The 16563-nt window shown below is 26.2% G+C and overlaps 2 protein-coding genes across 4 annotated transcripts in view; one reads left to right on the forward strand and one right to left on the reverse strand.

Moving 5' to 3' along the window:
* LOC110282037 (uncharacterized) overlaps nucleotides 1–3403 on the forward strand; it is a 30738-nt gene extending 27335 nt beyond the window's left edge. For 2 of the 3 annotated variants that reach the window (XM_087165719.1, XM_087165718.1), the window contains 3 exons: nucleotides 240–345; nucleotides 885–978; nucleotides 3278–3403. In XM_087165719.1, coding sequence (XP_087021845.1) covers nucleotides 240–345; nucleotides 885–978; nucleotides 3278–3363 — 286 coding nt within the window. In that variant the 3' untranslated portion in view covers nucleotides 3364–3403. The remainder of the gene's footprint in view (nucleotides 1–239; nucleotides 346–884; nucleotides 979–3277) is intronic. The other variant, XM_087165720.1, reaches the window with a different exon arrangement.
* A 12534-nt stretch (nucleotides 3404–15937) lies between these two features.
* On the reverse strand, nucleotides 15938–16547 carry ND-B14.5B (NADH dehydrogenase (ubiquinone) B14.5 B subunit). Its single transcript, XM_016071597.4, has one exon. The coding sequence runs from the start codon at nucleotides 16435–16437 to the stop codon at nucleotides 16129–16131; it is 309 nt and encodes a 102-aa protein (XP_015927083.1). The 5' UTR covers nucleotides 16438–16547; the 3' UTR covers nucleotides 15938–16128.
* Nucleotides 16548–16563: the final 16 nt, after the last annotated feature.

The following is a 16563-nucleotide window of genomic DNA, read 5'->3' on the forward strand; positions in this document are numbered from 1 at the left end:
CATATTTTAGATTCAGTGTATTAATATTTGTCTAAACTAAAGAAAATAATGTAGTGGTTAACTATGTATAATTGATCATGATGTAATATACCTACGAATTTTAGTTTCAAAATGTATAAGAATACTAATCAGAATAAGGAAAAAATTATCATAATACTATTACAATACTAATCATGTTTTTTGATTCAAATACAATTTTTATTGATGATTTTTAAATTGTTGTTATTTTTTCCTCTAAGTGATTATCCTGAAGATCCTCTCATGAGAGCTCGAAACTTGGTTCTGAAGGAGAAAGCTCGATACTGGAAGCAGTCACAACTGCAGAATTCATTAGTTGCCTCATCAGTATGTTTTCTTTTCTTTTGATGAATAAAAGATTTAATTACAAGCAACAATATATTTCGATATTTATTAATTATAAAATACAATAGTTACTAAAGTATTATAAAAATCCGTTAGATTATTGAAATTATGTTTGTACTAAAATATAAAATCTAGAAAAAATAATTAGAATGATTTTTTTTATTGATATTCAGAAATTTATCAATAATTGAGTTTGTAAATCAAAGAAATTGCAGTGATGAATTACTATTTCTTTTTTATCTAAATAACTGCAAATTTGAAAAATTATTGTTTGGAAGTGAGATGTTTTGTTTGGAAGATCTGGTCGGATCTGGTCTTTGTCGGAAGAACACTGGTGTTACATATCGTATTTCATAATCATAAATTATTGAAATGCTAAATATTATGTTTTTCACTTATTTTGACTTAAATTAATACAAATCAATGAAAAAAGTATGAAAAATATGTTTAATAAAAATTCTACATGAAAGGATTAATTGGAATTTATTCTTTTTGTAAGCAATAATTTTCTATTCTTTCAGGACCACCACTTTTCTACATCTGATAATTTATCTCATTCTGCTTCATCAAGAACTTCTCCTGCTCTTGGGGAAAAATCTCCATACCTTAATTTTGGTAATTTTATTATGTTTGATATTACTATGTCTTATAATTTAAGAGTAGTGCTTTAAAATTTCAGTTTTGCTGACAAAAATGTTAAAAACTACAAATGATAGTAAAACGTATTTTTGAGGGCTATGCTTTGTAGAATTATGATGTAATGTTAAAATATTTTATGAATGTAGAAATATGTTAAAATATTAGATATAATATATAAAATCCAACAAAAAATTTAACTTTATTTAAATACTTATTGTTTATTAAATCATAGCTGTTTTCTTAACTGGATTTACCAGTCGACTACTAGATTTTGCCAATTTATCCTAGTTTGCTGGTTTAATAGAAATTTTCCTAGTTTTTGTAAATTTTAAAAAATTTCCTAAAATTGAGTAAGTTTTCTAAAAAGAATCCTTATTGAAATATAATTTTTACGCAATTTATTGCTTGTTTGAATATTTAAATAAGTATTACTAATACATAATAAGCCTCATTTATAGTATTCAGTTTAAAGCTTTGTCTTCTTCTTTTTGTTCTAAATTTTACTTTTATTTTAATTCAGAACTAACTTTTTAAATTATTAAAAATTTTTTTAACTATCAATAAGGAATTACCTGTCTATTACTATATAAAATTATGAGTTAACATAATATTTTAAATCACATAAATATTTAAATAACATAAATATTTTAAACCACCAAAAATAAAAGAAAATGCAATGAAATGAAAAATTTTGATCAAAAAAGATAAATACTAATTCAACAAGTTCATATTATTTTATACTAACTAAAAGGAAAACAGTAGCAGGTGTGTTTTTAATTTTTTTTTTAACGAAAGCTGAAGCATTTGAAAGAAATCATGCACAGATTAAAATAAAATATTACTAACTTATTATAAAACATCTGGGAAATAATTATTGAAAGTAAACATTTTGTTCTTGTTCATTTTTCGTACTATATTTTGTGCAGTTTTCTCCTAATATGAATAATAGGATCGCATTTTATTTAGAATTTGTGTTTAACTAATTTTGTTAAGCAATAAAAACTTCAACTGTTATTAGAAGAGAATATACATTTTAACAGGGTGTTTTAAAATAAAATCTAGGTATAAAAATGTAAATAAAATAGTTTCCTATTTTGCTCCTTTTTTATGGAAAGTTTTTTATGACAAGCTGCTTGATAAGACAACATTAAAAAGTCTCTTCACACGAAGTGCCAATCACTCTACTTTCATAAAATGTTAGGTTCTTCAAAAATGAAATACATTATTTATCTTTGAGATTTTCTAAATTTAGCTTATTTTTTTTCTCTAGAAAACTTAAAATAATCATATTAAATAATAAAAGTTGTCCGGAAATTGTATTATATTGTATAATTTTCTAAAATAGTTAAAAATGGGGAAAAGTCACAAATGATTAACTTTTGTGACTTTTCCCTCACTTTAACTATATTAAATTTGTATATTCTTATAAATTGCTATTAACTAGACCGGAAAATAATCACTCGCCATGTGTAAAGTGAACATAAAAAATGGTAACTCAAATTGAATAAATAATTGGCCAATCTTCCCCATCACTTTTTTTAAAAAATTGTTTAATTGTCAGTAGAGAAAGATACTCTGGAAGTCAGAATTTTCATTAAAATGTCCAATGTCACAATTCAAAATTTTGATCCTTCAGAATCTATTGATTTGTGGTGGAAAGATTCATGTGGTAGGAGAGTTCTTTGCAAAGTTGAAATGTACACATTAAATGCATTTTGCCAACCTAAATATTTTTACGAAAAGTTCTTTAAAGTCAGTATGTTTAACTAAATTTTGTCATATATTTACGTTATTTTTATTGTGGAATTTACTTTTTATAGTTGTAGGTTATATCTTATGTGAATTTTTTTAAATTAAATTTTAATCGAAACATAAAACAAAGTGGCTACTAAATGAAAAGGATCTGTTGATATCAGTCATCAACTCATTTTGTTTGAGGAAAAAGTGGCTACTAAGTCATTAGACTTTACAAGCCACTGGCTAACTGAAAATTTAAATTTTCAGATCTATTATAAACTAAATTTAATTTGTATAGATCTAATAAATTGGAACTTGTATAATCTCCTTAAATAGTTATAATAAGGAAAAGTCATAAAGTTGCAGCAATAAAATGCAGCTTTTGTACATTTTCCTTACTATCATTATATTTAAAAATAAATGTAAAAGTTTCAGATGAATATGAGTGCAAATAATTTATCTATATTTATGACATATATCTCATAGATATTTAAAGTATAAAACTTTTAATTTATCAAAATTTTAAACTCTATTGCAGAGTCTGATCCTGAGGCTGATTACAATGCATGGATGTCTCGGTTAAATGCTTTACAGCAGAGAATACGAAGTCACAAGTTTTCATGATATTATTAGAAGCCAACACATATATTTCTGTGATATAAAATCAGTGCAAAATGTACTGAAATATGCCACAAGGGAGGCAGATGTTAATATGCATTTAAAGTTCTTTTCAATCATAAACAGATAGTTATTGAAATAGTTTCAAAAACTATTATTTGTTTAGTCAGATTTTATTTCACAATTTATATTCACTATCGGCACAAATGTATTATAATGTTCTATAAATATATATATATATGTTAGTTATTATAATGTAATATATTATAATAACTAATTATAATGTTCAAGTTGAAATATGTATTGTAATGTGTGTTCTAAGTCACAGTGTTTTCTGTATTTTTATTTTTATGGGAGTTTGATACTTAAAACTTTTAATGTAAATTTTAGAACATTTTTTGTGTAAAATTTTACTCTTATTTCAAAAAGTAATTTTTCTAGCCTATATTTGGAGTTATTTTGGCATTTATTCAAACTGAGTACTTTTTTTATTTAACCCACACCCTTTTTTTATGGTATGTTTTTAAAATTCCATACCATTTACAAACTTGTATTAAGCATTTTAAAATATCGAGAAAAGTTAAAAAGTTTGTTAAAACCTTATGGGCCATTGGATTTTAAAATACTAATTAAAATTTTATAAACTTTTTGAAGATTTGTTTTTGTCTAGGGAATTTATAAATGTTAAGTTAACATTTTCTGTATTTTCATTTATAAGTTTGAGTGCCTAATTTTTTGGGAACTTCAATTGAGTGCTTGATTTTGAATGCCTAATTTTTTAGGCAAACTTTCATCTATAATAGAAAATTTCAATGTCATAAAGCTAATTTTTTTCCGTCATTAAAGTAATTTTCAAAAGTTTTGTTTTGAATTCAATAGGTTTTGTCTTTATGATCTATTCTTATTATGTTTTTAATGTTTACCTTGATAATCTATAGTGCTGAATTAGTGTATGTTTTATGAAATCGTGTTCTTTTCGAATGTGCCATTTTTTTCATAATTTTTCTAGTCATTTATCTTGTGATTCCCTATAAAAAATTATTTTTTACTTTAATTAATATAGTATTTTAAGTTTTAGGGAATTATTTCGTTTTGTCAGTTTGTAGTTTATTAGTTTACATACTATTTTTGTTTGTCATTGTTTTGCTTTTTAAATATGCATTATCAACTTATCATATCATTTTATACAAAAATTACATTTAAAAGTATTATTTAGAAATTGAAAGAATTTTTAATGTATTTAAACTAATGAATATTTTTGAAATATTTTGCAGTTCAAATGGGTATTAATATTTTGAATATAAATATCTTACATAATGTCTTATTTTGCATAGAAATTCGAAACTTAAATATTTTTTTATTGGCATTGTTTATATTAAAATGTGTATAAAATAATTTTAAAACATTATTTAATTTTCCTTTTTTTTATATTGATACATATTTTAACTTCACTGAAGCATTCATTATTGACTGAAAAATGTATTACATACTAAGCATAAATGATAAAACCATGGCAAAGCTCCCATACATAGAAATTAAATTTATAAAATGATCTGGTTGTGGAAAACTTAACCAGCTCAGTAATCAATCCATTTTTTACCAGGTACCCAAAACCAGCTGAGTAAAAAATTTAATATTCATTGTGTTTCCGGTACATCTTTAATATCAACTATTATATCATCGATATTACGAAAATTTAAGTAATGTTTGTAAAGTAATAGCTTAATTCATAAATGCTTGTCGTCTGTTTAATACACTATTTCTAGTGTTTAACAGGCTATTCTTTGACAAATGCTTTTGTGTTATCTTTTGATATCTTTCAGTTCAGAAAGATTTTTAATAGCGAGAGATAAATTGTTTACATCTGTTCAGAAATGTGTGTATGGTACCATTTTCATAAATTGTTTATTTTGTAATGTTTTCTAAATTTATTCAACAATAATATTTTTCGATTTCTCAAATCTTAAGGGGGAACAATACTATGAGATACAAATGATTTATATTTTGAACAACAATATGTACCTTTGAAGATATTTTTCCAGAAATTTTTTTTGTTTAAAAATTTAGTCACATAACAAAAATTTATTCTGTTTTAATCATAGAAAAACAGTATTTAACTTATAGGATATTTATCTATAATGTTTTTTAAAATTTATTCAAATAACAAAAATATATTCTGTAATCATAAAACGTCTGTTTATAATGAAATCTTATGATTGGTAAGAAGTCTCAAAATAAAAATATTTTGCAAGCAATATCATATTTTTATCTCCAATTTATATCAATTGAAACCTTTTTTAGTTTATGTTTGAGTTATAATAGTTGAGTCATAAGATCTCTTTTATTTCATTAATATTTAGATTTTAAGCTAAAGGATTTTAAGTTTACAATAATTGGATTTTCAGTAAAAGTTTTAAAAAAATGCTATATATTCACTCACACTTACGTGCACATAAATAATGTTGAAATGGAACAAGAAGAGTTACAAAGAATTTTATTTTCACCATAAGTATGTGTATGGATTTGTTTATTGTTATTTAAACACTCGTAATAACCAGCCATAAGCTATTTTTTAGTGTATTTAAAACTCTGAAATGAAGTCTATTTTTCTGATACCATCTACTCCTGAAATTGTTTATTGCTCGATCAAAAAACTGGTATGTAGCCTCTGAGTAAAATGCAGGGCATCACCAATATCTAATATGTCCTTTATTTTTATTCAAAAATTTCATCTTCTTAATGTTTACCTATTTTTAGCCATAAACTCAATATTGGTTCTTAAAAGGATAAAAATGAAATACATTTAAAATTGTATCATGAAATGAAATTTTCCATAAGTGTTATGATGTTAAATAAAAGATTTTTCTACATTTAATGAGTGTTTAATTAAAATTGCCCATTTATTTGAGCATTTTATCTATTGAAATTTTTTTCTTTCATTCAAATATTTTTAATTTAATTTATTTTATTTAATTAATATTTTTTATTACTTTTATTTTCAATGTAATGGCTTTTGTATTAAAGCTGTTCAATACTTTTTATTAAATAGCTTTTGTATTTTTTGTTTTTAGACTTAAAATGTTTATTTATTTTTTTAAGTTGATGTTTAGGGCTGGAACACTATATTTTATAAATATTTTTAAAATGAGTTGGATAATAAACTTTACATGCAAAAGTTAAACATTCCATAACAGCTTGCTTCTTGCCAATACTTAGGGTCTGAAAAAAAATGCAATTATATGCCACACTTGAATTGTTTTTCAAAATCTGTTCTATTATACAATATCCTCAGTTTAATTTTAATAAATACCTACCTAATTTCTAAAAGAAATATACCTTGAAGCATCTGTATAAGTAAATGTGCATAGGTATGTGTATATGTAAGTGTAGAAAAAGATAATTTTTCTATTGCCCAACTGACAAAAATGATACATAGTATCATATTAAAAAATAAAATGACTTGAATAGTAACATGTACTCTTCATTTAGATGAAGCTTAGCATCATTAATGTCCTTTCGATGTAAAGCTGAGATTTTAATCTTCAGAAATCGGTTCAAACTATTTTGATGATAATAGAGTGAATACATTTTAACTTTTGTATGATTTTTTATTTATTATCATAAAAGAAATTTGCTTTTATCACAAATTTATTAGACTGCTTCATTGATAGTACAAACATCGTATTTAGTTGCTTTCACATATACTTTATAGTACGCATATCATATTTATTGTTAATACCAAAAGTGATAACATTCATGGTGTATAATCTTAAAAATTCATAAGAAATGACATTTAAAAACATTAAATGGACTTTAGAAAACAGCTAGGCTTAAATGCAAGTTAAAATTTATATAGCCTAATATTGATAAAAAATGTACTTAACATTTCTTTTTTAAATTTACAATCATAGAAAATTAGAGCTACTGTTCGCTACCAATACAAACGAATTGTTTTTTTAAGAATTAAAATGATTATATTAAAATTTGTGTTCACATATCACAATTGACGAATCAGATATTATACATGCATCGCTTAAGCGATTTAGAAATACCACTTTTTAAGGGGGTTGTATTTTTGTAAAAAAAGAAATTATGCACTTTTTTTTGTTTTTTGTGTGAAGGTTAGTCCAGTTGGGTAATTAATTATACAGTTAAAATATGTTTTTGCAGTTACCTGAACATGTTTTTGTCAAAAATGGCAGCCTATAATGTACTATTTTGGATAGTAATCTGATCTATAATATTAACAATAATATCAATTATTTAGTTAGTATCTGAACTCTTATTAAAGTAGAGCACTGTTATGTCAAAATTAGTATCATATATTTTAGTTGTGAGGAAATAATTTTTTTGTACACTCACTTATAATCATTTTCCTTTGAGCTACTTATATACCTATATAGTTAACAAACTTTTATGTTATGTTGCATTTAATCTTTTCTGTAATCACATTTAAAAGATAGTATCAATTCACTTAGGTACAACATTGGCTTAGAAATAAAAATGTTAAGTATTTCTGAAAAAAAAAAAAAAAAAAAACCTGGGTCATTTCAGATGTGTTAAATTTTTAATATAGGAAACTATATATAGATCAGTTTTAATTTAAATGTTTTTCTAAATGTCGTAGAATATTTTATGTGAGCATAGCTGAAAAAAAGGAAACACTAAGCTACAGCATCAAAAATTTTCAATAGGTTTCAAAATTTTATGTTTGTTTGCTAACATCTTTATAAATTAAAACGAGATGCATCAATACTATATTGATTTCAATTTTAATCATTAGTACTACCTTACTAGTGTCATAGTAAAAAAAAAAATTGAAAAATTAAGTTTTTGTAATAACTAAACGATTTTCTTTAAAGACAACAAAGTTTAGTTTATAATTTTGCTTACAAAATTTTAGATTTAATACTTTGAAATACTATAAAATAGCATGATTAATATATTTTATACAATAGTAAAAAATAACTAAATTCCAGATACTCAGTTCCATGTCAGTGATGTACAGAGTTATATGAGTTTCTTGCCCATGAATGTATGCTGTGTAATTTTTTATATTGTTTTCTGACATATACAGAAAATTTGATCAAAAAAATAAAGTATTTTTGAGGTAAATTTTGTGCAGAGCTGATGCGAATGTTTTTCAAAATGACAAAAGATTTAGCAGATTGCAATAGATACTTCATTTCCAACTTTTGTTAAATAATTAGAGTAATATAAAATAGGGTGAAAAAAAATAATCAGATTTTTTTTTCTACTTTTAAATATTAAAGTTTTTAAATGTCTATTAGATAATTTTCAACAAGCATAATTTATGAACATTGCATTTATCGAATATAAAATTTATACATTAGCTAACATTCTTTATAGTAGGAAGAATGAGATATAATGTCGACATAATGATAACAGTTTTTATGTTATTCCTTTACATCTTAAAAATCATTATAAAATACACTAATTGTTACTATAATGTAATAAAAAAAAAATACTAGGCTTCATTGTGGGTCAAAGAAAAACAGTGTACCTTAGACTGCTTTAAAAAGTGAAACTAAAATAATTTGCTCTGCTTAAGTAAAGTATACTAAAGTTAAATTTTATTGCAAAAGAGTAATTAAAAATGCTATATAATTACTTGTTTTTAGAATTGTTTAGAACAGAAAGTTTTGATATGTTTCACTATAATTTTATTAATAGAACACTAAACAACTCGTAATAGTTTGAGGACAATCGATAAATTTTTTTATAGTACTGTTGCATTAAAAAAAAAACTGGTGTGCCTGTTATTATTTACTCATTTGAATATTTAATTAAAATTTGTAATCAAGTTCAAGATATCTTTAATAAAATAATTAATTAGGGTTTTGATACTATATTGTAATAAAAAACACCACGTTACAATACTATTACTGCATTTGCTGAAAATAATAAATAAGTGCATAACCCTTGAATTGATAATCATAAGAACTGTTGAGTTTTTATAAAATGACTTATTCTGAAAAAGTTAGAAACAGAGGATCCAGCAAATAATGTTATGTGCCTGAACATGGATAAAATGAGTGGACAGTCCTTAAATTTGAACTAAAAATTTTATACCATTATAATTAATTTTAAAATAATCAAAAATACAATTATTTCGCACTTGATTCTTTGAAATCCGCCTTGGTATTACAGTACAGAACCCGTTATCCGGAAATCAAAAAACCGGAACAAAATTCGATAAATTTTCTCGCCATTTTAAAATTATTATTTTTGTTCCTCATAAGATTTTACGATTTTTCTTTCCTTTTTTAAAGATGTTTACCCTACCATCATTTTGGAAATAATCATTAGTGTATTACTTAATCGTTTTTTCTTATTTTTAAGATAATGTGCAAATTTTTTTGTTTTTTTTTAGTTGGTTTAACAATTAAAAAAAAACGGCTTTTTGTAGCGATTCAGAAAACCAGAAAAATCAGTTATCCAGAATACCGATGGTCCCGACCGTTCCGGATAATCGGTTCCCTACTGTAGTAAAAAAAAAATGGATGTTCTAAACACACAGAGAAATCGGGGCAAAATATTCTAAATTTAGGAATAACAGGGCAACTACAAATTCAAATTCTGAAAGGAATCATTTTTACAACTGTTAAAAATAATTTTATATAAGTTATGATTTTTATAAATACAGGATAAAAGAAAGGTAAGTTAGATCTATAGAATAGCAATCACTAGTTGAGCATTGAGTGAGGTTGCTTACAGTCAGCAGGGGCTTGCTTAGGGTTTTAGCGACCCTTGGTAAAACATTAAGGCATTTTATCAGAGTTGATCAAAGTTATGCTTTATTTAAATCAGATTTTTTAAAAAATATTCTTTTATCATTTAACGATCAAAACTCTGATAAAATGTATTAATAATACTTCATTATAAACAACAATACTGCAACTATAATTTTTAACACCACTAATAAGTTAGTCATTTTTTAAATTTAAATTCTTGAGCAAAACTTTTTAGTTATTAACCTATTCCTCGTTACAATTATTATCAGTGAGATTTGATATCAGTGATTTATTACCACAGACTTAAGTATAAACAAATTAGATAATGCAGTACTGCATAAACAATATTTTCTATATAAATCAGACTTGAAAAAAATCATAATGAATAGCAGAAACCAATGATTATTTTTTAAGTAAAATATTTTTTAATCATGCCAACCCTACTTTTTATTTTTTGACATTGTCCCCAGCAGTTCTTAGGTATTGCACTCCACATACTCACAAATGAAGAATAATTAAAATTTTTAATATAATTAATTTCTGACATCAAAGTTGAATTCATGTTATTATTTTAAAAATTACACTTCAGATATAACTGAATCATTAACTGAAATGAAATTTGACAGATTGGAAAATATAAAGTAAAATAATTTGTATGAATAATATATCCTAAGAATAGGAAAAATATATAAAAAAATTAGCAAATGTATGCAAAAGGATTAGAGTACTGCTTTAAAATATGTATAAGTTAATTATAATGCAATTTTTCTATCTTTTTGTGTCCGAATTCCAAATTGTCTATCAAAACATAAAAATCCTAGGAAGTTTGATGGATTATTCTCTATAGAAATTAGTGGGAAAGATAATAGGTTGGCATTGGTCATCATTTGATCTCAAATATGTTTTTATAAGTTTCAGTTTTAAAAATGAACAGTCTGCAGAAGTAATGGTTACAGGAGCAGTATGAATTTTTTTTAAAACAATCGTAAAATTTGGCATAGCATCAGTAAACTTGTTTTTGTATTGTAAGGTTGTTTACTATAGTATTCACAATCTTTCTTGAAACTTTGATTCATTGACAGTAACTAAATAGCAAGATGACACTGTCTCCCAGTGGAAAGATCTACTAACATGCCACAATAACTAGCTATAAGACAAATAACCTATTCTACTGGGAAAAAGATAGAACTAAGAATGTAATTTATAATGAGCTAAAGAAATTTTCTCAACGTGGCCCCTGAGGCAGAATTTTTTCGGGCCGTCTGGGACAAAACTCTCTAGCACTAACATCTTTCTGCAAGATACTCTCAATAACAACAAAGATGTATGTAACTTATTTAAGGTAGGGGTGCACAACCTGCGGCCCGCGGGCCAAATGCGGCCCTTCGACTACTGAAGTGCGGCCCGCATGACTTCTAAGAACAATAAAAAAATTTTAAAAATGGCAATTTTTAATCGCACTTATAAGTTATCACGTTTTGATACAATCAATTTCGACAGATTCTTTAGTAAATGTACGTTTAATGCGCTTTCTTTAAGCCGATTTTATCGTAAATATAAATGATTTTTCTTAAACAGTTATTTTCGCTTCACCGTGATTTCGAAAATCCCGAATTTTTATTACGATGCGAGTTTCAGATTGCCCATTTAAATAATAACTTTTTGGTGTACTTTATTTGTGACGATTTCATCTTAAATCTAAGTGATTTTTTATCTTTTTTTTTTTTGCAATTCTTTCTTTTTTTCCACAAGTTTTTTCGGCAGTTATTGCTATGCGTTCCCACGTATCATAAAAAATTCCAATTATTCTATTACGACATGCAAATTTTAAATCGTGCATTTGACACGCTTTATTCGTGCTGAGTTCAGCATAGATATAAGTAATTTTTTCCCCCAATTATTTCTATACTTTTCCACATGATTTTGACGATCCCGTTATTTAACTATGATGTTTACGACACGTGATTGTTAATAGCGCGATTAAATAATCGCTTTTAGATACGGCATTTCGGTGCAGTTTTATCGTAATTCCTAGTTATTTTTCCTTCGTTTTTTTTTTCCACAACGGATATGAGTTGGTAATGAATTGTGATTTGGTCAAAAACCAAATATTCGGCAAAAAAAGAAGGAAAAAAATCGACTGAGCGCCGTACACTTGGGGCCAAATAGCAAAATCTTTTAGCAGCATAGCAACACTGAAATTAAAATTTCAATGCTCAGAATAATATTTCCTGGAAAAACGTATTCATAAATTAACTCTAAAAAATAAGGCCAATCAAGAACGTTTTTGAAAATGTCGAAAAGCGAAACAGAGAACATAAAAATCAATCTTAATTTTTGAAAGATAATTTTAAAGCTGAACATCTCAGTTTTCCAATTACCAGAAAAAGCCAAGAAAAAAGAATTAAGTCAACAGAAATAATATTAAAAATTACTGCGTTATAATAAAAACGTCTAAAAAAGGTTTTTTTTATTTAAAGAAAATAAAAAGTTGGAAAAAACGTTCTTAATTTTTTAAATGAAAATCTTATGCTGAAAATCACAATTTAAATTTTTCTCATTGCCATAATTTTAGAAGAAAAACAATTGCTTTAAAATAAATTTTATTAGTAACTTTATTTAAAAAAAAAAATGCTGAGTCATAATAAAAATACCTAAAAAAGAAAAACAGAAAAAAACAAATTTTTCTTAGTTCCAAAAACAAAACTTTAATACCGAAAATCACACTTTTCTATGTTACTTGGTTATTTATATTACAGTTCAGGGAAAGAGTGATAATAAATTAATAGTATGAGACTTTCTGTTAAAATGATGGGTTATAATAAAAACAGCAAAAAATGGAAAAAAATACTTCTCTATTCTCAAAGTATTAAAAAACGACAAAATTGACTTATCTGATTATAATAAAAAAAATAATAATATCTATAAAAATTCAAAAATAAAAAAAGCTTGGAAAAATACATTTCTAAAAAATATTCTGCCGAATATTTGACTGATCATTCAACCAACTGAATTTTTCACAGAAGGGCTAAATACTCGTAACATCCCTAATTTAAATGCAATGTTATTGCTTGAGAAATTCATAAAATGGCGGAAAATGTGAATTTTTAAACTGCTCACTATTTGTAATTTAGATTTCAATTTTTTGTTGTTTAAGTGAGCTTCTTCGGTTAAAAAAAAAAGGAAAATTTTTACAATTTAAAAAAATTGAATAATTCATAAAATGAAATAATAAAGTACATTACAAAATAAGCATTAAATTTTATTTTCCTATTCTATCACAGTTTTGTTTTTATTTTAGGCTTTTGTTTAAAACCTATAAATTTTCTTCAATTAAAATATTTAATTTGAATTTATATTACTTAATTATGACTAAATTTTTTCCTACTTTTATTCCGTGGGCATTGCAGTTTTTTTTATTTATTAGAATTTACGAGACGTATCCAGAAAGTAAGTTTCCCTATTTTTTTTTAAAAAAAAGAGCGCATACTTTCAGAAACATATAATTTGGCAACAAGTACAGCAATGTTTCAGCTATTTTTGAACATAGCAACATAGAATTGAGACACTTGTCGTATCATGGGTTCAACTTTTGTATCCCTCTGTCGTAGAACTCTGCCGCCTGCGAATGGAACAGTAAGCGCTGACTGTTACTGTGAAACATTGCGGAAATTGCGACGTGCCATTCAAAACAAGAGGCATCTTACTGCAGGTGTTGTGCTCCTCCATGACAATGCTCTTTTACATACAGCTCGACGCACAGCAGCTGTTTTGACTAAATTTGGCTCGGAGTTGTTCGATCATCCACCCTACAGCCCTGATCTTGCTCCCAGCGATTTTCATGTTTTCTTGCACCTCAAGAAATTCCTATCTTCCGGTGAGCGTTTTGGCAAACGAAGAGCTGAAGACGTCTGTCACACGCTGGTTCCATTTACAGGCAGTAGAGTTCTACGACAGAGGGATACAAAAGTTGATCCCATGATACGACAAGTGTCTTTATTCTGGTGGGGGCTATGTTGAAAAATAGCTGAAACATTGCTGTACTTGTTGCCAATAAATATGTTCTTGAAAGTATGAGTTCTTTTTTTTAAAAAAAAATAGGGAAACTTACTTTCTGGATGTGCCTCGCAATTCTAAAATGAATTTTCGTACTGCATGACATGATAAAAAAAAAACATTTATTTTCTTCACTGTTTATTTATTTTGATAAATCTATTGTTCATATGATAAAAATAGCAATTTATTTTGTAAAAAAAATAAGTGTAAGTTTTTTTATTTTTGAATGAATTCTAAAAATGGAACACCTTTAATTTTTTGCAAATATATTATTAAGTTTATTGATAAAAAAAAATGGAACGCTAATGTTTAAATAAACATTACTACTATTGTCATTAACATGCATCAATACATGTGCGGCCCTTCATTAGCCAACCAGCTGTGCAAGTGGCCCTTCACTCAAAAAGGTTGTGCACCCCTAATTTAAGGTAACAAAAATGCTGTTTACAAAAGAAAAAACAATATATTTTTTTTTTTTGATATCTAATATTGTGGGCAATATTCTCGCATTTTGTTTCAGTAAGGGAAAACACTAATTATTTCCTATATCGCATTTTGTATATCATCGTCACATCAAAAAAATTATGAAATTGGTAACAGTAATTACCAAAAAACAGATTGACAACGAAATCATGCATATTAGACTCTTTTACACGACTCAGATGCCTCTTTCATTTCCAAGATTTGGCAGTAACAATAAATAATTTTGTATATAAATATCAGGTTTTAAAAACTATGAGGAAATTAAAAGCAATAACTGCCAAAAATACAATCAAAGTGGATTCTGGGATCGGTGTAAATTGAACGCTTCGAAAAGTGATTATTTAAACACGTGATTCAAATTTTATGCATCAATTTCTGCAGAAAAGCAAATCAAAATTTTTTACTTCCCAAAAGAAAAATCTTTGTGCAAGAACTGTGCAACATTCTGCGATAATTTGACCATGATTTTGCCATGGGAACATGGCAAGGTAGTGAAAGGAGGAAAAAAAAAATTTGTAACATAACTATACTTACAGTCAGATCATGAGATTATGTTATACTTGCCAAATATTATTACCCACAGAATTGTTCATCTTTAGTAAAAAATTATGGTTTACCCATTTGCTTGTTATTATTAGCCAGTAAGATAAAAATGTAAAAAAAACCATGTTTTAAAATAAATAAATATATAAAACCCTAAAGAGTTTAGCAACATATAGTTTTTATGAATGTTTACAAATCAGACAACTATTCATCCCGACTTTGAATAAAAGCTACTAAATAACATATAGTTCTATCATTACAACAAAACTTATAGGAGAATATACTTATAACAAAAAAACTTCAAAAATGTTTTAAAGAAAAGCTTAATAATTTTTATTAACTTAATTCTATTAATATAAGAAAAAGAAGGCATCTTATTTAAAGAGTTATGCTTGACATCTGTGTCGTCATAAAGATTATTCAGTCGATTGTTATAGGAACAATTCCGTATCGAGATCTGCAGCAGAATAATGGCCAAGTCTTGGCAACTTTGGTGCAGTGGCCTGCACTAAACGAAAAAAAAAAAAAAACGTCACAGTGGCACAATTTGAAGGCTTTAACTTGTAGCTTTTCCCCCCCAGCAAACCTCGACATATTTATTTTAATTTGTAAGATTAAAATCCATTTGGTGCCTTGACGGTTGTTATTAACACAACAGATGATGATACGGAAATATTTCTATTGTTAATGTTCTGAAGAATTAATTCATAGAGTGGTAGTAAAAGTAACACTAAAATCATCAGTACTTTTATCTCAAATACTTTATTTATTTACAAAGAACATCAACAATAGCGATTGGTTGCTTCATTTCTCTACTATTTAAACCAGAATACAAAAGTAGTAGAATTAATGTTAGAGTGTGAAACTATTTAAACAGAATATAGTTTTAGATTCCGTCCAATCTTCTAAGCCAAACTATGTTGGATGATATTGATTATCGAATTGGATACCATTCATCGAAGATTTCTTTAAACTTCTTCCTCTCTACTTTAAAATCCTCGGGATGGAGTTCAACATAATGTCTGATAATAGCATCTCTTTCAACCCATTTATTATCTAGGTATTTTGTTACATAGTGACCAACAGCGAAACCTAGAATGCCCAAAAGAATATGCCTGTGAATACCAGCGTAGAGCGGTCGTCTTTGGTAGTAATTAGCACAAACTGGAGAGAGTGCAAACATACCAGAGAAGCCCAAATGATAGAAGTATTTTATTTCAAGACTTTCTCTGGCTGCAGGCATTTTAATTTAGTAATAAATATCCTGTTTATAACAATGAAAAGTTAGCTTCAAATTGGCAAAATTCTTTGTCGTGTTTTCCCTTCAAGATAAACAAAGGTTGCGGGTTACAGTGAAAGTGCTTAAACA

The sequence above is a fragment of the Parasteatoda tepidariorum genome, chromosome 6 (assembly GCF_982258835.1).
Source record: "Parasteatoda tepidariorum strain Cologne lab strain chromosome 6, Ptep-v5.0, whole genome shotgun sequence".
Lineage (NCBI taxonomy): Eukaryota > Metazoa > Arthropoda > Arachnida > Araneae > Theridiidae > Parasteatoda > Parasteatoda tepidariorum.